This window comes from Salvia splendens, chromosome 22 (genome assembly GCF_004379255.2).
Source record: "Salvia splendens isolate huo1 chromosome 22, SspV2, whole genome shotgun sequence".
NCBI classification, from domain to species: Eukaryota; Viridiplantae; Streptophyta; class Magnoliopsida; order Lamiales; family Lamiaceae; genus Salvia; species Salvia splendens.
In genome coordinates, this window is record NC_056053.1 from 851912 (window position 1) to 876636 (window position 24725).

General features: G+C 36.8%; 3 protein-coding genes and 1 long non-coding RNA gene across 4 annotated transcripts; 2 read left to right on the forward strand and 2 right to left on the reverse strand.

The window, feature by feature from the left end:
• The first annotated feature begins 636 nt into the window (after positions 1–636).
• Positions 637–3950, forward strand: LOC121787062 (LRR receptor-like serine/threonine-protein kinase GSO1). The gene has a single exon (XM_042185675.1). The coding sequence runs from the start codon at positions 865–867 to the stop codon at positions 3793–3795; it is 2931 nt and encodes a 976-aa protein (XP_042041609.1). The 5' UTR covers positions 637–864; the 3' UTR covers positions 3796–3950.
• A 1164-nt stretch (positions 3951–5114) lies between these two features.
• Positions 5115–6712, reverse strand: LOC121787456. The gene is made up of 2 exons (XR_006047499.1): positions 6581–6712; positions 5115–5677 (listed from the first exon to the last, which is right to left on the reverse strand). It is a non-coding gene; the product is annotated as an uncharacterized LOC121787456 (long non-coding RNA).
• Positions 6713–7544: 832 nt separating this feature from the next.
• On the forward strand, positions 7545–18421 carry LOC121787455 (vacuolar sorting protein 18-like). The gene is made up of 23 exons (XM_042186186.1): positions 7545–8045; positions 8967–9179; positions 9270–9409; positions 9980–10075; positions 10232–10299; positions 10888–10989; positions 11145–11286; positions 12171–12314; positions 12402–12521; positions 12652–12708; positions 13104–13163; positions 13247–13354; positions 14000–14142; positions 14461–14539; positions 14940–15002; positions 15161–15291; positions 15528–15633; positions 15725–15913; positions 16161–16388; positions 16502–16657; positions 16864–17025; positions 17532–17651; positions 17891–18421. Exons 1-23 carry the CDS (start codon positions 7883–7885, stop codon positions 18056–18058), a joined length of 2958 nt encoding a protein of 985 aa, XP_042042120.1. The 5' UTR covers positions 7545–7882; the 3' UTR covers positions 18059–18421.
• Positions 18422–18641: 220 nt separating this feature from the next.
• On the reverse strand, positions 18642–23051 carry LOC121787584 (serine/threonine protein phosphatase 2A 55 kDa regulatory subunit B beta isoform-like). The gene is made up of 14 exons (XM_042186357.1): positions 22804–23051; positions 22621–22724; positions 22265–22372; positions 22001–22120; positions 21208–21396; positions 21027–21118; positions 20732–20850; positions 20232–20355; positions 20016–20139; positions 19643–19711; positions 19448–19539; positions 19293–19367; positions 19126–19202; positions 18642–19031 (listed from the first exon to the last, which is right to left on the reverse strand). Exons 1-14 carry the CDS (start codon positions 22907–22909, stop codon positions 18898–18900), a joined length of 1533 nt encoding a protein of 510 aa, XP_042042291.1. The 5' UTR covers positions 22910–23051; the 3' UTR covers positions 18642–18897.
• Positions 23052–24725: the final 1674 nt, after the last annotated feature.

Genomic DNA, 24725 nt, shown 5'->3' on the forward strand with positions numbered 1-24725 from the left:
TTGCATAATTCCATCTGATCTCATCTCTTGAAACTTGAAAGTCAACTTCAAAGAAATCTTATATAAATTCTGTACAACTCCTTTGTTGTTTTGTGGTTTTTTATTTGATTTCATAATATTCTGGCTAATTGAATTTGCAAAATTAACAAATACTAGTAAATTACATTCGAGCACACTGTACTCATACTCAAATATCTATTTCAGAATAGAGTCTCTAACTCGAATTATTTAAGTTTTTAAACCTACCGTACCTTAAAAATGTCTCTAACTCGAACTATATTAATGTTTTATTAGTTCAGAATGTACGAAAGAGTTTTTGACTCAAACTATTTATGATTAATTAGTAAGTTGTATTCGAAAAAAGTCTCGAACTATTAATGTTTTACTAGTTCAGAATGTCTGAAAGAGTTTTTAACTCGAACTATGTACTATTTACGATCGATTAGTAAGTTGTATTAAAAAAAGTCTCTAACTCGAACTATTATTGTCTCACTGACACATCAAAGATCAAACTTTATATAGCAATCAATAATGGGATTTTGTAGGTATCCAAATAGACTTAGGGTTACCCCCACCTAACATTTTGAATTCTTCCAAACATGGTCTAGTGGAATTCTTCCATAGCTCTTTCCCCACCTTTTTCTTATCTTCTTTTGTTTCTTCCCATCTAATGCAATTAAGAATCATGCTCCACACTACTATCATTGTTGTGACAAACTCTAAAAATATCCCAACTTTTAGCAAAATCTCCAAAAGGAGAAAAGTGAAGAAACATAACCTTAAAAACTCATTTTCTTCTCCAAAATCCAAACTACATAATTCCCAACCATACTCTTTCCCTTATCACATCCTCAAGATTCCCAAATGACAACAACAATACTTCAACTTTCCCATCTAATTCTTTCTTTCACAATCCTTGTTGCTTCTCTCAATCACCCCGGTCTCGTAGATGCTACACCCGATGATGATTCGTACTGGCTCCTTCGGATAAAATCCGAATTCATCGACCCTCTTGGAGCTCTCGACACCTGGCTGCAAGAAACCAGCATGTGTACATGGAATGGGATCACATGTGGAGACGACAAAAAACACATCATATCACTAAATCTCTCAAATTCTGGCCTCAATGGAGCCATATCCCAACACTTCTCAAAACTCACTTTTCTTGAAACACTTGATTTATCTCTCAACTCCCTCTCTGGCCCTATCCCTCCGGATATAGGAAACCTCGGAAATCTGAAGGAACTGCGCCTATTCTCGAACTCGATCAATGGCACTGTCCCTCCGCAGATTGCCCTTCTGAGGCAGCTGGAAGTCCTCAGGATAGGAGACAATCTTCTCACAGGCGAAGCCCTGCAAAACATTGGTGCCTTATCCGAACTCAGAGTTCTAGGCCTTGCCTACTGCAACTTCAATGGAAGCATACCTAAAGAGATTGGAAATCTCAAGAAACTGATGTTTCTGGACTTGCAGCAGAACAGCTTCGATGGAGAGATACCTGAGGAGATCAGTGGCTGCAGCGAGCTTCGAAGCTTTGCTGCATCGAACAACAGATTCGAAAGGCGAATCCCCACCACCATAGGCCTTCTTTCGTCACTCCAAATCTTGAACTTGGCCAACAACAGCCTGTCCGGAGCAATCCCTCCGGAGCTGAGCCATTTATCGAACTTGAAGTACTTAAACCTGCAGGGAAACAAGCTAGGAGGCGAAATCCCAGTTGAGCTCAACGGATTGGATCAGCTAGAGATTCTAGATCTATCTAGAAACAATCTCTCAGGCAACATAAGCCTCCTCAACTCCAATCTGAAAAATCTTGAAGTTCTAGCCCTGTCTGAGAATCTCTTCACCACCATCCCTCCAAATCTCTGCCTCAAAAACTCAAATCTCCACCACCTCTTCCTAGCTGACAACAACATCTCTGGTGGCTTCCCCGAGCATATCCTAAACTGCTCGTCACTCCACCAACTGGACCTTTCCGGGAACAGCATATCCGGGGCTCTCCCACCCAGCCTCGACTCACTGCAGAGCCTCACTGATCTTCTGCTCAACAACAACAGCTTCACCGGAGAAATCCCTCCTCAAATAGGCAACATGACCAACTTAAACTCTTTATTCCTCTTTGGAAACATGATCACCGGCGGAATCCCACTGGAAATCGGAAAACTTCAGCAGCTCACAACACTATACCTGTATGACAACCAAATGTCTGGCCCCATTCCAAGACAACTAACCAACTGCTCGAGCTTAGCAGACCTAGATTTCTTTGGAAACCGATTTTCAGGCTCGATTCCTCCCACCATAGGAAAGCTCAAGAACCTTGTCAATCTGCTACTCAGGCAGAATGAATTATCCGGCAATATACCATCCAGTTTAGGCTACTGCAGGAAGCTGCAACGCTTAGTCTTGGCTGATAACATGCTGTCAGGATCAATCCCACCGACGTTTGGATTCCTCTCCGAGCTCTTCCTCATCACTCTGTACAACAATTCACTATCAGGGCCAATCCCAGAATCTCTCCACCACCTCAAAAACCTCAGCATTGTCAATTTTTCACACAATAGGCTCAGTGGCAGCATTGCTCCTTTTAGTGGCTCAAATTCTCTAACCAAATTAGACTTAACCAACAACAGTTTCTCAGAAAGCATTCCTACAACATTATCCACAAACCTAATCCGTCTCCGCCTCGCACACAACTCCCTCACCGGCGGCATTCCTCTTCACTTCAGCCAGCTGAAGCAGCTCCAGCTTCTTGATTTATCCTTTAACAACCTTACGGGGGAGCTTGACACTGATCTCTCCAGTTTAACGAGCCTCGAGCACTTCCTCCTCAGCAACAATCGTTTGTCAGGGCCTATTCCGACGTGGCTCGGGAGAATAACGGAGCTAGGTGAGCTAGATCTTTCATCAAACAGTTTCACTGCAAATATCCCACCTGAAATTGGGAATTGCTCGAAATTGCTCAAGCTTTCTCTCCGGAGCAACATGCTGTCAGGTCCAATCCCACCGGAAATCGGAAACCTCTACCTTTTGAATGTCTTGAACCTCCAGAGAAACAATCTCTCCGGCGGAATCCCACCCACGATTCAACAATGCAGGAAGCTTTACGAGCTTAGGTTATCGGAAAACAGCCTCTCCGGCCCAATTCCATTGGAAATAGGCACTCTCGGAGAGCTCCAAGTCGTACTAGACCTCAGCTTCAATCAATTATCCGACAAAATCCCTTCTTCACTGGGAAATCTGATGAAATTGGAGCGATTGAATCTCTCATCCAACAAACTAGAAGGCGAAATCCCACCTTCGTTGGGGAAATTGTCGAGTCTCCACAGACTGAATCTCTCGAACAATCACCTTCGCGGCCAATTGCTGTCAAATTTCGCAGGATTTCCATCAAATTCCTTTCTCAACAATGATGGCTTGTGCGGTCCGCCATTGATCTCTTGTTCGGAGTTGTCGCTGAAAGCGAGGAAACGACTCCCGGAATCCCAAATTGTGGGGATAATTGTGGCGATTGTGTTCACATCCACGCTGATTTGCCTCTCTCTGATGTATACCATGGCGCGGATATGGTGGAATTGGCGGAAGGTGGCGATTTCCTGCTCCGAAAAGGGGGGTTTCGAGCAGAAGAAGGAAGGAGAGGATTGGGTTTATGGAGAGGAGATTGCTAAGAGTAGTGATCATCACTTCTGGAATTCAAATTCAATGGCGTTGGTTCCCTCGCAATCCAAGCAGGTTTCGGATTCGGATACAGCGCGGATTTTTCAGTTCAAATGGAGCTCAGCTGCTGCTAAGAAGTGAGAATTGAACAATTTGAGTGTTTTTTTTTTCGATTTGAATTTTGAGTTTTCTGTAACGATGAATGCATGCACTTCTTTCATGGCGTGTAGATTTTTAGGTTTGTATAGATTTTTTTTTCAGTAATTAAGCAGTTTGATCATTATTTTTTATTTCAAAATTAATTAATCTCCAATATCACCTTTTTTATTTTGATTTTGCATATAGATTAAAATTTGTAACCAAAAAGTCTATATTGACATAAACGACTATGAACTATTTTTGATAGATGTTCATGGGGCTATGAAAAAATGCTAGGCATAATGACGACATCAATTCAACACAGAAAATGGACTTTGCATAAATGGAGTGATTGGAATTGAACGATCTATGTACATTGAAGGATCATAACAATTGAACGCCTTAGTAATAAGCAAGTAGCTAAAATATTATTATTGTAACTGTGATGACATATATGTGTGTTCAAATAACCAAAGTCTTGCTTACTCTCATGGCTCGGCCACTCTTCGAATGATTCAACAAGTGAGAGAATTTCTATACTTTATGTCATTGTATGGTTGATTGGATCATTTTAAACAAGATCGAATTCCAAGACTTTAAATCCACATGAGAATTTGAGAAAAGAAGATGGTGCACAAGCTAGAAGATCAAGTGATTGCTATTTTAGACTATAAACCAAGAGGTCCATGATTCAATTCTTAGTGGGGATAATATTCTCTCTTTTTTTTCAGGGGATAATATTCTCTCCTTTTTTCAATATTGTTAATCCATTTCTTTTCTTCTAAATTTTTACTAGTTTAGTTATATATTAATTTCAACATTTTATTTCTTAGTGAAAATCATTTTTTATATACTCCAATTTATGTATTTACTTATTCTAATTTGTTTAACTTTTGTGATCCATATTGCATCTATTATATGCATAATAAAATGAATATTTCAAATACTTTAATAAATTTAAACTTTTACCAGTCATATTGCCTTTGTAATTTTATTTCAAAACTGAAATAAATTTTATTTCAAATTATTTACATTAGTAAATACATTTGTATAATATAAAATCTATTTATGTAATTCAATTATAACTTATAGTTATATTCTTATTATTTTAATTTGAAATAAACATAAGAATTTAAGTATAATATTTTACTACTATGTAACTAAATAATACTAGTAAATAATAGGTAAAGATGTCCAATATGATATAACTAAGACAAAATAGGGCACAATATCAAAAGACGCATACCACCAAAGGCCCACTTATGAGAAGTAGCATTAGAGTGAAGAAACTTGGGGTGTATATGAAGATAGCCAGTGCGATCTGCCAATTAAAAAAAGAATTCTTGATTACCATGTAAATGTCATATAAAGACTACATTATCCTCAATGATATTCATGAGCTATCAGAATCCTACTATACAGACAACTGCACGAGTTTGAATCCCTTTTGGGAGTCGCATTCACATTTTAGCTAGCGTTCTGAGAATTTGAAATTATGGCCAACCAACTTAGATTTCAGATTGGAAAGTACTTAGACATGGTGGTTTAGAAATAAGCATATCCTCATAGTTTCCAGCTCTCCAGAACTGTCGACAAATGGGGGCTGGAGATATTGATGATGTCGAGCAAAAGCCTGAATCATCAATTGGAGAGCACTCCACACCCTGGACACTATTTGGAGCACTTAAAACAATCAATCTTCTAATATTTTCAGATTCGGTCCTTCTAACAATTGAATTGGATTCTTCAAGACAGATTGAATCATATATTTGTGTCTCATTTTCTTGCAAAGATCTTCTAATATCTTGCTCCAATTTAACAGCTTCCATGCCAAGCTCTCCAAGACTGTTGGTGCTATATAGGTTCATGGAACTCATCTTAGGGACTGGAAAAATGAAACACAAATCAGTTATCAAATGTACCATTACCATTTGTAGATTTACTAACAGGGTAAGTTGTATGAGGCAAAGCAGCACTTAAAGAAAAAAAATAGACCAGGAAACAAATGACAAGTTTTAACCAAAAAACTGAAGGTCTGGACATAAGACCTAGATTCAAGAATCAAAAACACCAGAAACATGTCTGTAAACTAACTTGAAAATTAGAGGGAAAAAGTTAGCAGTAAGCATTTTTACGCATTACTTGAAAAGGGGAACAAACGGTGAGCAGAAACAGCCATTTAAATCATGTAAGAGAATTTTGGATATCAGCATATCTTTTGTTTCTATGTCCAGGAGTAATTTCGTTATTTTGCCAAAAAGGGAAATGGCTCACTTAAGATGGGACATCCCAAAAAGGAATACGAGTCGCTTACGGTGGGTCAGAGCAGATATGGATAAACCATTTTCAGCATGCTTAAGACAAAAACACCACCATATTTGAAAATAAAAGAATGATAAGGATTTGGGCTTTTTCTTGTCAGCTATGAAAAAAAGATATGGTTTGGACTTTGGACAATGAGCATTGCAAAGTCTGCAATTAAACACCAATTTTTTTTTCTCATCTAGATGATGAGTTTCATCTTACGAAAATAAACCCAACACAATAACAAAAACAAGAAAAAGAAATCAGAATTGGTCGCACGCATGCCTCCTCACGAGACTACATCAGAGGATGGTGCCAGGCCAGGGATATTTGGCACTACATTTTTTCTATACAATTACAACAATAAAGATGGCTATTTATAAGAAACAATAGTCCTGATCCAGCCCTAATTACATGCCAACCCAAACTAACAAAACATGCCCAAAAATTTTGGCCAGGTGAGTAGTACTTTCAAGCTCCATACCTCAACATTTTAATGGCTGGATGAAGTGCTGATGAGAGAAAGGAAGAGACCGGCCAGTCCATAGCTTCGTACATTTAGCTTGTTGGGAGACAGTTATGCTATTTCAATAGTATATTGTTTGTTTGTTGTTAAGATTTGATTCTCTTCTAGTTTCTTTGTTAAGCAGTGACAACAGCTGTATATTGTTCCACGCACTCCAAATTAAATCCAATGAAATATTGAGAGCACATCTTCCTCTTTTAGCTAAAAGCTTCGCATTACTCATGGCTTCCGCCATAACCCTTTTATACATAAACGGGATAATACTGAAAATATTCTTAGGTCAGAGCTACTCCTGAATAAATCGACAACGAGCACAATTGCGCGTAATAGCCACAAAAAATGAGCAAACAAAAGTATATTGAAGCAACGATAAACATGAGTGAGGGCATGTAGCCATACCTCGAAATCCGCGCGGCTCGAAGCTGCATGCAATTCGGAGATAATGGATGAATGTCCTCCCAATTTCAGCACCAACAACTGGAGTTTGGGGTTCCGACGGTTAGGATCCCCCAAAACAGAGTTCCCTAAAATGAATTCAATTCCTCTTTAAAATCCCCGGTTTCTAGTGCGAATATTATGATCAACAACAGAGCTCTTTCACATTCCAATTTCCATTTCTTCGGCAAAAGAATTTCGAGCTTCAAGCGGCAGTAGAAGAGCTCATTCCGCCAAGTTAATGTGATGATTTTTTTCAAAATATTAATGACTGAGAATATGAGTTTCATTTCTAGCATGGCATGATTATCCAAAAAGGCAAAAGGCATTATCTCGATTCCAATGCGACATTATTCAATTCGTTAATTCATGGAGTACTACCTAAATCAATTAATGCATACAAATTCAATTTTAAACATAGCTTATTTCATTTTATTTTTATACGTGTTCACTATATGTAATTAAAAATAAAAAAAAAAGTTAAAATCGTCAAAACTCAAAAACTAACTCTAGCTGCCCGCACCACCACCTCTCCTCCGCCGTGCCGCCGGCCCCCTCTGATCTGCTTTTACTGCCTGCCCCGTCTGCCCTGCGTCTATTTTTGTATGCGAGATTTATAGAAACCCACAATTTATTCTCCATTGAAACGAATTAGCTATTACGACACTTGGATTCCTTCCCGATCAAAGGAAGTGATCGAGCTGAATATCAAATCGCCAACTCCCCACCGACCTAAACCGCGAAATTTCAATTCAGTCAGCTGAATTCGAGGTCGATTTTGGTCTGACTCGATAGGAAGATAATCCGACATTTCGCAGGAAAAGAATGGAGTCGTCGCGGCAGGTATTCTCGGTGGACCTACTGGAGAGGTACGCCGCCAAGGGGCGGGGAGTGATTACGTGTATGGCCGCCGGAAACGACGTCATTGTGCTCGGGACCAGCAAGGGTTGGGTCATCCGCCACGATTTCGGCGTCGGGGATTCATTTGGTAAGGGGTTTTACTTCAATTGAGTGTTTAATTACTGTCTTTTTTCTATTGTGTTGCGATGTTTTTGTGTTTGGACGCTCTGTTAATAGCTAGATTATCTAAGCGGGTTTAAAAAAGCAGCATTGCTTGTTAGAGGTATTCACAAGGAATTGTGAGCTACTTTTGTGCCTGTTTTAAGTGATTAATTGGACCAGTTTAATCACAAGCGAGTGGCTTCTGGATGAATGTAGAAGAAATTGTTTTTTACTGTTTAGTTTAAATGATGCAATTGAGTTATTTAGCTGTATTGTTTCTTAGTATAGAAATTCCAAGTATCATAGGCAATCGATGTAAACATTGGCGATGTCCATATCACTAGTGATTTAACTGAACTTTGATTTCTATGTATTTTTGTTTGTTTTTCCTATATGTGAGCTTTTAGACAACTGAGGTGTGGTAGGTTTCGAACTCCTGGCTTCATCTCTATTCCTCCCAAAGATAGAGAGGGAAGGTACCAGCGCTACTACCAAGAATTGGTTCATGTTTTGATCTCTTAACACATAAGAGTTGATGTTATCGTCAATGCATTTGTTGTACCTACACGAAGATTGCCCATTGGCAAGTTTGTTATGTAGACTGTGATAACCATCATTTGATTATAAAAATGTGTTTTAGCAGCTACAAGTTGTGCTTTTATTTCTTGTGATTGATTGCAATTTAATGTTTTTTGTTGGTGTAGCTATGGGGCTGTTGTGAATGGACAGATGATCAAATTTTGGTTTTTGAGTCTGTTTAGCTGAACTCTTGTAGGATAAGGAATTGCTTTCCGTGAACAGTGAATTTATTCATATTTGTTTATGTTCTTTCCCTGAAATTTAATTTTGATTGGGTAACAGAATTTTAAAACATTTGTTGTTTATTTATAATGGGGTCATTTGATAGATATTGATCTCTCTGTTGGGAGACCTGGTGAGCAGTCAATCCATAGGGTTTTTGTTGATCCTGGAGGTAGCCATTGGATTGCTACTGTAGTTGGCGGTGGGACTTCTGATACATTTTACACACATGCAAAATGGGCAAAGCCTCGTATTTTGACTAGATTGAAGGGCCTTTTGGTGAATACTGTTGCCTGGAATAGGCAGCATATTACTGAAGGTAAAGTAGTCCTACACAGAAATCTTTTTTGGTTTGGCATGTTATCTCTGGATATTGGTCCCACCTCTTACGTTTGACACCCCTGTGCAGCTTACACGAAAGAAATCATTCTCGGTACTGAAAATGGACAACTTTTTGAAGTTTCTGTTGAGGAGAAAGACAAGAAGGAAAAGTACATCAAATTTTTGTTTGAACTCAATGAACTTCCTGAAGAATTTACAGGATTGCAGGTACTGGGCCTCTAGTCATACTTAAACTGTGCTTAGTCAACATTGAGAATAATAAGCATTGGAGTGTTGTGCTGTAGTATGTCTATTTTTTCTTTTGGTCCCCTTGCCCCATTCTACCCTCTAATTTTAATATTTTCTTTTGTTTCTTATGACCCGGTTTATATTCTTTTATCTTAAGATTATTCTTGGTAGTTTATTTAATTAAGCCACTGTTCGTGGTGCACTAAGATTATTGTCGCTGGGAAACTATTTTATTTTAGTATAATAATGATACAATATGATGATTATAATGCAAGTCTGAACTCCAGTTTCTCGCTGTGTGATGAATACTTCCTTCTTTTGATTTTGAATTATTCGTCACCCCCCCCTCCTTGCTCTTGCTTATGGTAATATCAACTATGCCAATGTATAGTGTTGTCATTCAGGAGATTATAATTTATTTTGTTAAGTATACTCAAGTCTTAATCTCTAATACTTCGCATGCAACTTGTTGGTTAAATATACTCAAGTCTTTATCTCTAATACTTCTCATGCAACTTGTTGAATCTTGTTTCCTCCTCTCATTTCCAGATGGAAACAACAGGCACAAATAATGGAATTAGATATTATGTGATGGCTGTTACTCCCACTCGGCTTTATTCTTTCACGGGAATAGGTTCATTGGAAGTAAGTTAAAATTTTACTTTTTTCCTTCAGTTTCTAGAGCTGGTCATTCTGCATTTGAAGTGTAAACTATTTCATGGCTGATAGCTCTCAACTACTATCCATTTTTCAAAACTGTTTGATACTAATGCCATGCCTTCTTGTTACATTCTTGTGTAGTCTGTTTTTGTTAGCTATGCAGAGCGTGCAGTTCATTTCATGGAACTTCCTGGTGAAATCCCAAACAGGCAAGTGCATGGAGTCTGATTTTAATGCTGTGTTGCTTGAAAAAATGACGAATAATATGGTTACTAGCGAATTTACATAAATCTTTTCAACATAAAAATGATTTGTGAAGCCAAAGAAGTACATATTTCTTAAAGTTGATCAATTGATTTTTTTTCACAATGGTATCAGAAGTGAATATTTGGCCTATCAAGCTATCACTTCAAGAACCATTATATTCCCAAGTAAAGAGGTTGATGTGTCCTTGAACATTTTGTTGAAACTCGGGGGGTATAGTTGAACACAAAATCTTAACACGCACACCAAATTCCAATTGTTGAAGTTTAAGCTTGCTCTTTTGACCAAACAAGTTTTGGTAATTTCTTGATTCAGTGCTCAAGATCAAGCAATTTTTCTTTTTTAAAAATCATACTTTATTTGTTTGTTTACAGATTTTGTAGATTACAAGTTATGAAAAACTTTTGTAATTTTCATAATCAATTTCCTAAATTAATTCTTTTGGGGGTAATCATCAGCTTCTGATTAATAATATAGAAGCAAGTGTATCACTTCTGAGAAGTGTAATTAGTTTTATTGTCCCTTTCATGCAGTGAGCTGCATTTTTTCATTAAGCAGAGAAGAGCAATACATTTTGCATGGCTGTCTGGAGCTGGAATCTATCATGGTGGCCTTAATTTTGCAGCACATCATAGGTAGAGAAGTGGACTTCAGACTTCTATCCCTTGAGAGTAATTTTATAAGTAACAAATTGTTGTTCCTATACCCTGATTCATATTAATTCGAAGTGTGTAGTAAGCACCTTTTGTCATCTCTATGTCCTAAGCTAACATTTTGGATCTGATTTCAGTTCACCAAATGGGGATCAAAACTTTGTGGAGAACAAGGCTCTCTTGGATTATTCTAAATGTAGTGAAGGTGTGATGGTTAAACCTACCTCCATGGCAGTGTCTGAGTATCATTTCCTTCTTCTAATTGGAAACAAGGTTAAGGTGCGTCGTTATTGATGTTATTGTGCAGCCATTCCATACCTAGTGATTCGATGAATTCGAACAAACAGCCTGTGTAATAAAGTGTATAAATGTGGCTATCTTGTACCACACTGGGCCATGTCAAGCATTTTAAATTTTTCGTAGGTTTCAAATAGTTAAGGTATAGAAGATACTGGGAAATCATGAGAGATGTTACTTTTATGTTTTAAGTTTTTAATCACCATTTTTGTTACAATGTCCCATGAAGCACCTCGCCAAATGCGACCTAGCAGATTTATATCTTTTATTCCTGCTTTGATAATTCTTCACTTCACACACAATATACCAATATCATTTACTACTAATCGAAGGATAACGCTGTGAAGCTTGGTTCAGCAGGCTGGTCTTTATATGCCAAGAAACGTGTGTCACATTTCTTAGTTGTTTCTGGATACATACCCGCAATTCCATTTCTCCATTTCTTTAGATGCTAAACAACACCTAAGTATTATTTTTTAAAGAATAGTTTGAGAATCTCTCATTTAACTGAAAGTAACCCTGGCACTCTTTTATTCTTGTCAAAAAGATCTGCATGCACATTGGTTTCCCTACTATTCATATATCAGCTGTTTCAAGTTTCAACCTATTAAAACGATCTTGATATTCACTGGTTAGGTAGATTTCAAACTTTGAGAACTGAAAACATAAGTATATGAACATCATGGAACTTCGGGCATTATTGCATTGTTTCTTTATTCACCTAGGATTCCCTGGGAATTAAGTACAGAGGACTCCTTTTGTTGGCCCTAAGGCTCATCGACAATTTTGTTTCCTTTTTTTAATTCTATTGCTTACTTTTCTGGCTAAATTTATTTACTCGTTTATTGTTTTGAATCATCTTCTAGGTTGTTAATAGGATCAATCAACAGATCGTTGAGGAGCTTTATTTTGATCAAACATCTGATTCAGTTTCAAGAGGTGTTCTAGCTTTATGCAGTGACGCATCGGCCGGGCTTTTCTATGCATATGATCAGAATTCCATCTTTCAGGTGCTACACTGGTAACGTTGCCATTAACATTGCTTGTCGAGCATCAAAAAGACTCCAGTCTTGATTTTTAAAACGTTAATAATATAGGTATCCGTCAGTGATGAAGGTCGAGAGATGTGGAAAGTGTATCTAGACTTAAAGGAATATGCTGCAGCTTTGGCGAATTGTCGTGATGCTCTCCAAAGAGATCAAGTTTATCTGGTGCAGGTCTGATGTTTGCTGTAAAGTATCTGAATGTCAAATTTTTATTTGCAACTCCATTATCAATAATTCTAAAATGATACTGCTATACCTCATATATACTTGGAGCTTTGTCATTAAAAATATTGTGACGCAGGCAGAAGATGCTTTTATTGGAAAGGATTTTCTCAGGGCTGCTTCCTTTTATGCCAAGGTAGTCTATCTTTCTCCCATAACCCGGACAATGCTCCATCGTTTTACCACCTGCTGGGGAGTAAATTTTAAAGGAATGACATTATGTGGCTTGTTAAGGGTGTAACTGGAATATTTAATTTAGTTTGCTTGAAGTGGCATTAGCCAAGAAGACTCATCATGTCATACATTATTCTTTTAAGCAGTTTTGGTTAAATGTGAGCTAGTTAAAGCTAGTAGCGAGTTATTAACAACCCCCCCCCCCCTCCCCTCCTGATTCCTTTCATTCAAAACTTTATTCATCCACCATACTCTTGCTATGTGGTATGCTTCACTTAGTGTAAGATCCTTTGACATCTGGAAGGCTATGCACCTATATATTATTTGGCATTCTCACAACTCCTAATCTTGCAACAGATCAACTTTGCCTTGTCATTTGAAGAGATCACTTTAAAGTTCATTAGCATAGGCGAGCAGGTAAAAGAGTTCTTCACATCTTTACAGAAATTGTCAAGAGTTTTTTTCTGCTTGCTGATTTGGTAGTTTGTTTCACTTTGCAGGATGCTGTAAGGACATTTTTATTGCGGAAGCTTGATAATTTTTCAAAGGATGATAAATGCCAGATAACCATGATTTCAACCTGGGTGACTGAATTGTACTTGGATAAGGTTTGTCTGCCGCTTCAAGGTTCCTATATAAAAGCTCTTGATTTCCTCTCTGTGCTCTTATAGCAGTCTTGAATTTATATGTGTCGAACTTGTTTCCAAAGAGGAGTTTATACTACTGAGGCAGACCATGGATCGACTTAGTTGCTTGCTTTTGAACTGTTAGGAAGTAAATATTTGTTTCTCTCCAGAAATTGTTTACACACTTGGCCTTATGTGTCCGAAGGCACTTGTTCAGATAAAATCGAAGAGGGAGTATGTATTTGTATAAATAACTTTTCACTGAACTCAGTCTTAGACAGATTATTATAGGTCTATCTAGATACCTTTGGTGTGAAGCTTAGGAGGTTTTGAGGGCATTGTTTGTTAATTGGTAGCCTGACCTTTCTTTTCTCGCATATATATAAATATCAGCCTTATTTAAATTACTCACTTACTTGACTTTGGCTTACTGGTGTCTTATGCACGACACCTTTGCATTCTTTATTAATATGTTGGATCTTGTAAATTCTGTCTTCGCCTCACTCACATGGTTTATGTTTATGAGAGATTTGTTGGTTATCATAAATATACCGACTTTTTGGTTGTTGTGCATGTAGTTTGTTGATGAGCTCTTTATTCTATTCCAATTATGTTTTATGTTATCAGATTAATCGACTACTTTTGGAAGATGATGCCATATCTGAGCATTCAAGTTCAGAATATCAATCAATTATCACCGAATTTCGAGCTTTTTTGAGTGACTGTAAGGATGTATTGGATGAGGCTACTACCATGAAACTTCTAGAAAGGTGCTTTCCTTTTGTGATACTTTCTTATGTTTTGAGCTTAGCTTGTTTCTGAAGAATAGTTGTCAACAAAGAGAAGCAGTGATTGAATTTCTTATGTTATAAGCTTCCCACCCAGTTCAGAGTATTTAATAGTATCTTCATATCTGTAATATTATAGTGAGGGTTCATTTTTGTCTGTTACAGCTAGTAACAGATACAAAATATGAAACTTGTTTTTGTGGACCGTTCTATATTGGATTTCTTTGGGGAGGTGGTGTCATTTTTTTAAGTTAACTTCCGATCTCCACTCTAAAGGATTCCTTTTGCAAAATTTTGCAGCTATGGTAGAGTTGATGAATTGGTATTCTTTGCTAGTCTTAAAGAGCAGCATGAGATTGTGGTTCATCATTATATTCAGGTGCCTTTCTTTCCAATTTTATACTCCCTCGGTCTTTTCTTTTCATGTTTCCATTTTGATGCACAGCTACACTGACTTGCGTTGCAGTGTAAATTAATGTCATTAGCTTGTAAACTGAACTGAAATTTGGTTTGATTTTCTGGATGTTTCCTCCAAACAGTCCCTAGTTCATCATTAATTTGGTCTCTTCAGCAACTAAACTGTTTTTTATGCATATAGAATGAAAAATTAAGTATTAAAGCTTATATTTGATGTTTGTTTGTGCCTCTTCCTCAGTCCTTTCCTCTCAGTGATTTATTTCCTCATTTTTTGTTTTATCCCTTTTAACTTTGTGGAATTTGATAATTTTCAAATAGTGCCCATGGCATGTAATTTTACATGGGACTTGATATTGTTGTAGCTAGGTGAGGCTAAGAAAGCACTTCGAGTTCTTCAGAAACCTAACGTTCAGGCAGAGCTTCAGGTACCCTTATTGAGAACTTATTTATACACCTTATTATTTAGTGGTCATCAACCGTTTTAAAATTTTTTCTACCTCTTCCTCTCTTTGCTTCAATCTTAGTCATATACCCACTTCTATCCGTGATATGAATGTTGTTGAAAGTATCTCTTGTTCTGCAGTACAAATTTGCTCCGGACCTTATTATGCTTGACGCATATGAAACTGTTGAATCATGGATGACCAAGAAAGACCTGAATCCAAGGAAGCTCATACCTGCAATGATGCGATATTCAAGTGAACCTCATGCTAAGTAATATGCATAAGAAGAATTAGTTAAATTATGGTTGAAGTTCAATTAAATACGTCTATTCTGTTTTTGAAGTTGCATATATAACATCATCGGTAATGATGCATGATCATCATCAATTCATTCTTATAATTGTAGAAACTCCTTAACGGGAAACTGGTAATTATTGTGGTCAATAACAGACTTTTGTTGGTTTTCTGATAAATCAGTGCACTCATACTATTAATATTTGTCTGCAGGAATGAAACCCATGAAGTGATAAAATACTTGGAGTACTGTGTCCATCGTTTGCAGAATGAGGATCCTGGCATTCACAATTTATTGTTGTCTTTGTATGCCAAGCAGGTATGCTAGCTTGATGGCATTCCTGAAAGGATATTCATAAGTACTATTTAATATTTTTCTTAAATATAATTGCTACCATCACTGGCTCTAGGATGACGAAAGCAGTCTTTTGCGCTTCCTCCAATGCAAGTTTGGGAAGGGGCAGCTAAATGGTCCCGAGTTCTTCTATGATCCAAAATATGCTCTGCGTCTTTGTCTTAAGGAAAAACGAATGCGTGCCTGTGTTCACATATACAGTATGATGTCTATGCACGAAGAAGCAGTTGCCCTTGCTCTACAGGTAGTTTATGTAGACAGTCTGAATCATACATGTAGTATTATTAAATCTTAATGATGACAGATAAGAGATTTTAATTCAAGTTTTTAATAATTGAAACACGATGTATCTCAGGATCTATTCTTTAGGGTGAAATGCCTGTATCATATTTATGCACACTTCAAAATTTTCTGGGTCAATACTTCTAATCCCTGTGAAACCATTATTTCGTAACGTAATCCTATTTATGAAATTCCACCTTATCAAATAGGTTGATCCGGAGCTTGCCATGGCTGAGGCTGATAAGGTTGAAGATGATGAAGACCTGAGGAAGAAACTTTGGCTTATGGTTGCTAAGCATGTCATTGAACAAGAAAAAGGAACAAAGAGAGAGAACATACGAAAGGCTATAGCATTTCTGAAGGAAACTGATGGACTTCTTAAAATAGAAGATATCTTACCTTTTTTCCCGGATTTTGCTTTGATAGATGATTTCAAGGTTCTTAACTTGTTTTAGTCTCATTCCAGATACACCATTCCGTAATTACTGGCCAAGTTCCTAAAATTGAGGTTGTCAGATTCCTTTCTTGACCTTTTTCGTTGTACGTGTAGGAAGCTATCTGCTCATCGCTGGAGGATTACAATGAGCAAATTGAAAAACTTAAAGATGAGATGAATGATGCTACACATGGAGCAGACAACATAAGAAATGATATCAGTGCCCTTGCACAACGATATGCTGTCGTGAAGAAGGACGAAGCATGTGGGGTAATGGTTTCATGATGTTTGCTGGTCGAAGTTTGGAAATAATTTTTGCATATTACGTCGTGCTTCATTTTCTTAATTATGCTTCTATGGCAAAATAGGGCTGATTTTGGCTATTAATTGGCTACAATTTTCTCATTTAGTTCGTAAAGTCTATGAAATGTACTTCCCCTTATATTTAGATTCTCATCGTCAATTGGTATTGACAGGTTTGTGGGAGAAAAATATTAAATGCAGCTGATGATTACCGAATGGCTAGGACCTACACTTCAGTTGGATCGATGGCTCCTTTCTATGTATTTCCATGTGGGCATTCCTTTCACGTTAACTGCTTGATTGCACATGTGACTAAATGCTCTAGTGAAGCCCAAGTAAGTTCAGGGACACACTCATTCCACTGCTCATGCTTTTGTTTCTAGCTGAATTAAATGCATCTATTTCAATCTTTTACAATATTCTTGGATTTTCTAATTGGAAGATGAGTTCTGGAACAATATATCCCTTAAAATTTTGAAGCTGATAAACGATAAGAACCACTTAACTCTATCTAATGATCCCCAAGTGATTTTGGATGATCTATTCGGAGCACATTCATAACCTATCTATGTTATTCAGAAATTACACTTCAACTAATAGATGACTATGGATATATTTTTGAGTCTTTGACCTACCAATACCATGTAGTCCTACTTTTAGTGCAAACTGATATTACCACTGTCTCTGGCCATAATTTTAATCCATCTCATGAACTAAAATTTCGAGAAGCTCCTCAATTCATATATCGTCTAAAGTTGAACTTTCCAAGCTCCTAGTAAGTTCTCTGAGAATGTGTAAACCATTTTTATCTGTATCCTTTTGTTTTGTTTCGGATCATCAGGCCGAGTACATATTGGATTTGCAAAAGCAGCTGACTTTACTGGGTAACGAACCTAGTAAGGAAATGAATGGAGGCTTAACAGAAGAAGAGCCAATAGCAAGCATGACTCCTGGAGATAAGGTTTGAGTTTGAATTTTCAAATTTCAGACGTTAGTCATAGTCGCCTGCTAGTTAAGGACTCTAAAAACATGTTCATGACTGAAATTGTTTCCTGCTAGCGAAGGATGTTATTCATATTGGTTTTTGATTCATAACCGCATGTCTTCTGTGCATCCAGTCACTCGATTTTGCCTGAAAGGACTAAAAAGCTACATTCTATTACGATCTTAATCACATCCTTTCCTCAATTTACATTGCAGATTCGGTCACAGTTGGATGATGCCATAGCTAGTGAATGCCCATATTGTGGTGATTTGATGATCCGCGAGATATCTTTGCATTTCTTAGAGGAAAAGGACGAGAGTGAAGCATGGGACATTACGCCACAGAACCTTTCATCACAGAAGAGCATCTCTTTAATTGCGTGATTATATATAAGTTGCTTGAGCCTCCGAACAACATTTCTAGCAAAACGCAATTTTGTAATGTACATAGTCATTTGTTGTTTGCTCTTCATTCGCGCGCGCGTGTGTGATTTTTCGGTTCCATGCACTCTTTTCTCCGTTTTTATCCGGATGTAGTGTGTTTCCATTAGCTCGAGTTTGCCTAGTGTTCTGGTTTTTTCGGGTGATTCTCTAGGTTTGCAAAGATGTAATTTGGGAGTTACACGTGAGTCTTTTGTACTTTGTTCATATTTAAACATGATCACTCATGCCTTGTCACTTTTGACTGGAGTCTTTCAAACTGCAGCAAGGTTCTATGTCAAAATTATTTGGGGTTTTATATCGAAATTAATGGGTGATATGAGAAGTGATTGATTATGTATTTATTTTGATCGATTTTTACCTTACATTTATAATCAACTTATGCGTGAATATTTCAATCATTGCAAATGCAATTTCAGTTGCTATTAGTCTGAACCATTCATGTCAATAACCTTGATCGAGATTTTGTGCTATTGATGTGATTCTTTGTTGGTTATTTTGTTTGTTTAACTTTCAAAAAAGAGTATTAAGCAATAAAAATTGACAATAATACTACTTTGCAATTGTGAAGATACTGGTGAGAATGCACCATCCAAAGGGAAAACAAGAAAATCCTCCAAAGCCCAAAGACTGGCTACATCTATATATGCAGAGGCAACAAAAACCACCACTGGCTCTATGCTTTGCTGCTGGAAAACCATGTCGTTGCAAGGTATGAATGCAAAACATGAACCATCTAAAGGTCGCTTGCTATAAGCAGTCTGTACAATTGCTATATACATTTAGGCATGATACATTAGCAGGCTGCTTCCAGCAGCACAAGCAATCAGATTAGTTGATGGATGCCAAGCCATATGCAGCAACTTAGAATTGAAATCGTATGAAAACTCGTTACTTTCTGCACCACGTCCGTCAACTGAAGACAGGCAGAAGTACTAACAGAGATCAAAGGCATGATGTAGTAAAGCTGACAAGGAGATAAGAAAGAAGTAAACAGAACAAAAGGTCACCTTGTCTGTAGAATCCCCTAGCTATGTTGCTTAAAGATGATCTTCGAGGTCTTGATGTGGTTTGGCCTTGGGGCTTTCTGCAAGCAATACGATGGAGCTAACGGTGTAAGAGAGTTCAAATCAGCAAGAATTGCAAGAGGTGCGAAGAGATTATACAATGCATCTACCTAGTTGGGTTTCGACTGGCTTCAATGGTTACTCCTTCAGCCCCACTTCCGTTAGAGAACACACGTAGAATATTGCTAATAGAGAAACCGAGCATCATTTTAGAGTATTAATACAAAGAAAAGTTATAGTAATATTGCTGGTAGCCATAACTTACCTGTAAGATCCAGTTGCAAAATTAAGGTGGTCTTTAGAAACACAGCATTCAAACTTATCGAATATTGCATCATTGTTGTACAGATCTGCCAACTGTGCAATATATAATGTTCTTATGCGGCTTGATAAAATCCATATTTATTAAGCTAGAACCTAGAAATACTGTAGTTAGGAATGTCACATATGAAACCCTGACCTTCGGCCGTAGGTTTTCATGAATCCTAATTGTTGCAACTGGACCAGAGTCCATATGCATATCCCATAGCTGAAATAGAAGACAAAGCTTTATAAGAAAAAGAAAACACCAAATTCCTTTGAATCTGTATTGATGTTCAAAACATATAAGTGCTAGCAAAATATTATAATTTTGTTGAGGTCTTATCGATTTGGGAAGGCTTATCAGAAGGTTAGGCTGGAGATATAAATGAAATACCTACTAAAGTTTTCATAATCAATAATGCTCTTGGAGTACAGTCTAGAAAGACAAGTAATAAAAGAAGCTAACATGCAAAACCAAAGTTATAATGGAGAAACAACGGATTCAAAAGGAATAAAAATGGCTGACAGACCTTCAGATTCATGAAATCACGGCTTAATATATGTCTTCCATCATTTGCAAACTTCATATCAGTTATTGATGCAATGATCTCAGTGAAGAAAGATTTCTGCCCATGGAATTCCTCGTCTTTCAGTCTATAGCATAAAAAATTTAGGTTATGAAGATGAAAAAGTCTGAAAATTACATACATATAAAACTTAAAGAGGTAGAAAAAACTAACACTCACATCGTTGCACTGTGATCACATAGAGCTGATTTTCTCATGTCTACTAGCCGAATAAAACCTCTTGAACTGCTGTAAGCCAGCAGATTACAGTGAGATGGATGGAACTCAACTGCTGTGATCACCTCTGGACAATATTTCACAAAAATCAAATCATTCATCTAATCATGCGTAAAAAGGAAAAGTGCAAATATTAGAATACCAGAATTGATGTGAAGAAACTTCTTACTATAGTTAACATTTCCTCCTTAATAGAATTTATATTATGTGTTAGTGAGGGATTGAAGGTATTTCCAAGATAATGCCCATAAAACAATGAGTAACATATGAATGAAGACAACGAAAGCAAGTGCCCATGGCCAACTTGCTCATACTAGTTATTTTTTTATTGAAGGTATGGAAAAAGGAAATAGATAGATAGATAGAGAGAATATGGCAATTATGAAATGTTGAATAATGACAATATAACAAAGCACTTGCCATTTGTGTGTGTGGCAAATTACCTATGAGATCTTCCATGTTTACAGGCTTCATGTCAATGATATTAAAACACTGATTGCTGACTTCTAGATTCCACAAATTTATTCTCAGGTCATCTCCAGAAAGAAATGTCTCCCAATCACTGCAATGAAATATTATTTAAACATGGAGAATAAATCTCAATCTATATATCACTTGTCATGCTTAATCCATTTTTTTTGGTTGGGGGGGGGGGTATGCATGCATGCATACAGTAGCAAAGCTTTATATGCTCTGAACTTAAATAAAAGTAAAATCATTATTTTATAAAAGGCGTACCTATTAACAGAGATAGAGTTGATACTGAAATCATGAGCATGCGCATAAACCTTTCGAGTTCTCGAAACACTAGCGTCTTCTAAACATGCTATCTAGATACAAAACAAACCTGATATCATGGCCAAGCTAATTTAGAGATACATGCTCTTATTAAGAAAAATGACACATTTGAAACACATACCTTGTCATTTGCTCCATTATAAGAAGACACACCATTCCCTATGTTTTCTTTCCATTCTAGAGAATGACCATTGACAAAAGATGACTTTTGCCCATTAATAAAACTCTTTTCACCTAAAAGTGAGTTCTCTGAAGATATTGGTTCACTCATCTCCATCTCTTTTACTTGCTTAACTTGACGATCCTTGACCTGCCTTTAGGCACCCATTAATAATATCATAGGAAAAAACAAAGACTGTTATACAAAGTACAAACAAGAAAATATATCCACAGGTAGTGGAATTCACTCCTTCTTGATGAATTGATAACAGAATTTTCCATACTAGGTCTCTGTCTAAAGAAGATATACTCCCTTTGTCCCATTAAAAATGAAACGTTTTCCTTTTTGGATTGTCCCATTAAAAATGAAACGTTTCCTAAAATGAAAATAACTCCATCTCTCTTACTTTACTCTCTCTTCATTAACTCACAAAACAACACTGCATAAAATCCTGTGTCGATTCTCAAATGTTGCATATTTAATGGGACGGAGGGAGTATTTACTAACTTGTACTCTAATTCAATCATCAAAGAGGCAAGGGAAGATATGAGTGAATGCTTACACATTCCTCACAGCTAGATTATCAGTGACTAGGAACACATTCACCAATTCAAAGAAGTTTACCAAATTTTTAACCTTTTCTATCAAACTTCACAGTCAGATAGTGTAAATTTTCTTACATAATTCCATCTTCGAGAAATTCATAAAACTTTTCAACAATTTTTATTAGGACGAAGGGCGAAGAGTATGATACCTTCCACAATTTGATAGTCTTATCATTTGATGATAGAATATTTAGTGATCCAGTAGATGCTGCACACCACCTAACTTTGTTGATCTTTTCTTCAATCTCAACACTCCTCAAATAATCAAACTGCACGGAAAGAGCTAATCAAAACGGGTACAAGTACAAGAACTATGCAGACAGGACCCCTCGAGCTCCAAAACCGCCAATGAAAAGATAACTATCCATACCAAAATCTCAAAATACAGAGAAACTAAAAGCTGAAGCACGCACCTCTGGCTCATGACTTTGAAACTCCGTTTTGTAATGATATTTAGGATGCTTCGCAATAACTCTATCAAGTCTCTCCAACTCGTTCCGTGGAGTGGATCGGACTAAGTCCTATAATGCCAATGAGAATACATGAAGCTTGTGAACTCAATACAAAACACAAATACGCAAAAAAAAACACTTCTAAAACGAATTCATCTTCCATGCCACACTCAACGTCTTAGTATGACCATCAGTTTCCACTTACCAACATGTACATATTCACTACTGTAATCATCCAAAACAAACTCATTTTCCAGCAAAAACTTATTTGTTACAGAAAAACACAAATACAAAGCAACACAAGTAGAAATACGCACATCTTTAGCACCGTTTTCCTGAAAAATGACGACACGGCCGCCTCGATCGCCGACGGCCAAGTGATCGCCACTTTTGTCGAACTCAATTGCGGAAATTACATCAACTGCGAGCAGGAGAAACGGCAGATTAGACTCAAGGAGTAAAAATCAGAGAATGAAAGGTGAAGCGGCGAAGAGACTTACTGTCGCGAACATCTTCTCCGGGTAGTTTATCGCCGAAGACCTGAGAGAATTTCCAGTCCAAAGCGGCGGCCGGAGACGAAGAGGAAGAATCCGAGCTGAAACTCATACTCGTTTAGGTTGAAATCGACAGATCAATTCGACATTCTTCAGCAGCAGCAGCAGCAGCAGCATGAGCGTCGATTGCTATTTTTTCTGTGGAGAGAGGGAGAGAGGTGTTGGGTTTCCGTTATCCACTCAATTATTTTCAGTTGTTGTAAAACGAGTTTCTACGTCAGGGTCAATTTTGCTATTTTAGGTGTAATCTTCTTCTTCTACACTTTTTCTTTTTTTAGAAAAATCATTTTAGTGAACTGGATTTAGGTGAAGACTTCAATAATTACAAGTTTAAAACTATCATATTTGTATATTTGACCGCTTAACAATTATGAAGATTGGGGGTCAATTGTTCTTCCAATAATTTGAAGTAAACAATTATCCAACTAGGGAGGTGCAGGGAGTTAATAAAGTGACAGTGACAAATGGTTTTAAACTACTTAAATTCAAAACTGACATTATAATTAAGAAAGCTTGCAATAGAGTTATCATATTATAGGGTCGATTTAAACTACTGAAATTCAAAATTGGCATTACAATTCAGAAAGCTTGCAATAGAGTTATCATATTATAGGGTCGATTTAAACTACTGAAATTCAAAACTGGCATTACAATTCAGAAAGATTGCAATAGAGTATCATATCATAGGGTTGCAAACGACTTTAAAATAAAATTCATTTGAATTTCCCAACTCACATGGATTGGCGGTAGCCAGTTGATAGAAATCCATGGTTTCATCCTAAAACCAATTGATGATAGGAGGAGGGGCCCATGAGACTTATATACTAGTTTCAGTTTTCTCTAGATACCGATGTGAGATAGTTATATGTTATATTTTTAGTTTTAATTGCCAACACCCTCCCTCAAACCCTTCAAGGTGTACCTTGGAGGGGTTGGACTTTTTCTCTAATCGATTGGACAATCGGCCCAATTTTTTTCGATCGGTTGGACCACTTGGCCCAAATTTTTAAGTCCATATATACTGCTGGGTCAGTCATGTTTTCAGTTTCGGCCCAGATATACTGCTGTGTCAGTTAAATTTGACCCACAGTCGGCGACCCGCTCTGATATCATGATAGAAATCCATGGGTTCCATCCTAAAACCAATTGGTGATAGGAGGAGGGGCTCATGAGACTTATATACTAGTTTCAGTTTTCTCTTGACACCGATGTGAGACAGTTATATGTTATATTTTTAGTTTCAATTGCCAACACCAGTAAGGGTCGGTCGACCTGGTCTCGCTCCACAGTTAGCTAATTGCATCCTCATATATCTATAATTAATCATTGGATGGTATTATGCGATCTCTTTTTAATATTTACTTCATTACATCTATTATTTTAATTTTTTTTTCACATGTTCTCTTAAAAAATATATTTTAAGTGAATTTTATAGTTACTACCAATATTTACATCAAATTAAGATTGAATATATTGTTTTTTATAAAATAATTGGTTTATAGCACATATTAAAGGCCCATATTTTCCAGATATTTGGCCCAAATAAACTTACGTAGTTATGCTGAATAAAAAAGGTAGTTCTGTATTGGACTAAAGGCTTCTATTATAAACTAGTACTGTATTAATTTGAATGGGCTTTAATCCCAACACCAAGCCCATTAGATATATTAAATAAGTAATTAATAGTAGTAGTATTATACTATCAGTCAATATCTATTATTAACATAGTTTCTCAAAAATCATATTTTATTCATTGAAGATTTTCTCTATTATAATAATAGATCACAGCAGAAAGAAGATCAGGAAAAAAGGTTTCGTCTGGAATAAACTATTTTGTTGCATTGTAATGATTGATATTCTTAAAATTC

Coding starts and splice junctions, on each gene's coding strand:
- LOC121787062 (XM_042185675.1), top strand. CDS start 865: ATGACAACAACAATACTTCAACTTTCCCATCTAATTCTTTCTTTCACA.
- LOC121787455 (XM_042186186.1), top strand. CDS start 7,883: ATGGAGTCGTCGCGGCAGGTATTCTCGGTGGACCTACTGGAGAGGTAC. Junction 11,287..12,170: donor TAATTGGAAACAAGGTTAAG/GTGCGTCGTTAT, acceptor ATCATCTTCTAG/GTTGTTAATAGGATCAATCA. Junction 12,709..13,103: donor CTGCTTCCTTTTATGCCAAG/GTAGTCTATCTT, acceptor ATCTTGCAACAG/ATCAACTTTGCCTTGTCATT.
- LOC121787584 (XM_042186357.1), bottom strand. CDS start 22,909: ATGAGTTTCAGCTCGGATTCTTCCTCTTCGTCTCCGGCCGCCGCTTTG. Junction 22,121..22,264: donor TTCAAAGTCATGAGCCAGAG/GTGCGTGCTTCA, acceptor CTTTCCGTGCAG/TTTGATTATTTGAGGAGTGT. Junction 21,119..21,207: donor ATAATGGAGCAAATGACAAG/GTATGTGTTTCA, acceptor TTTTGTATCTAG/ATAGCATGTTTAGAAGACGC.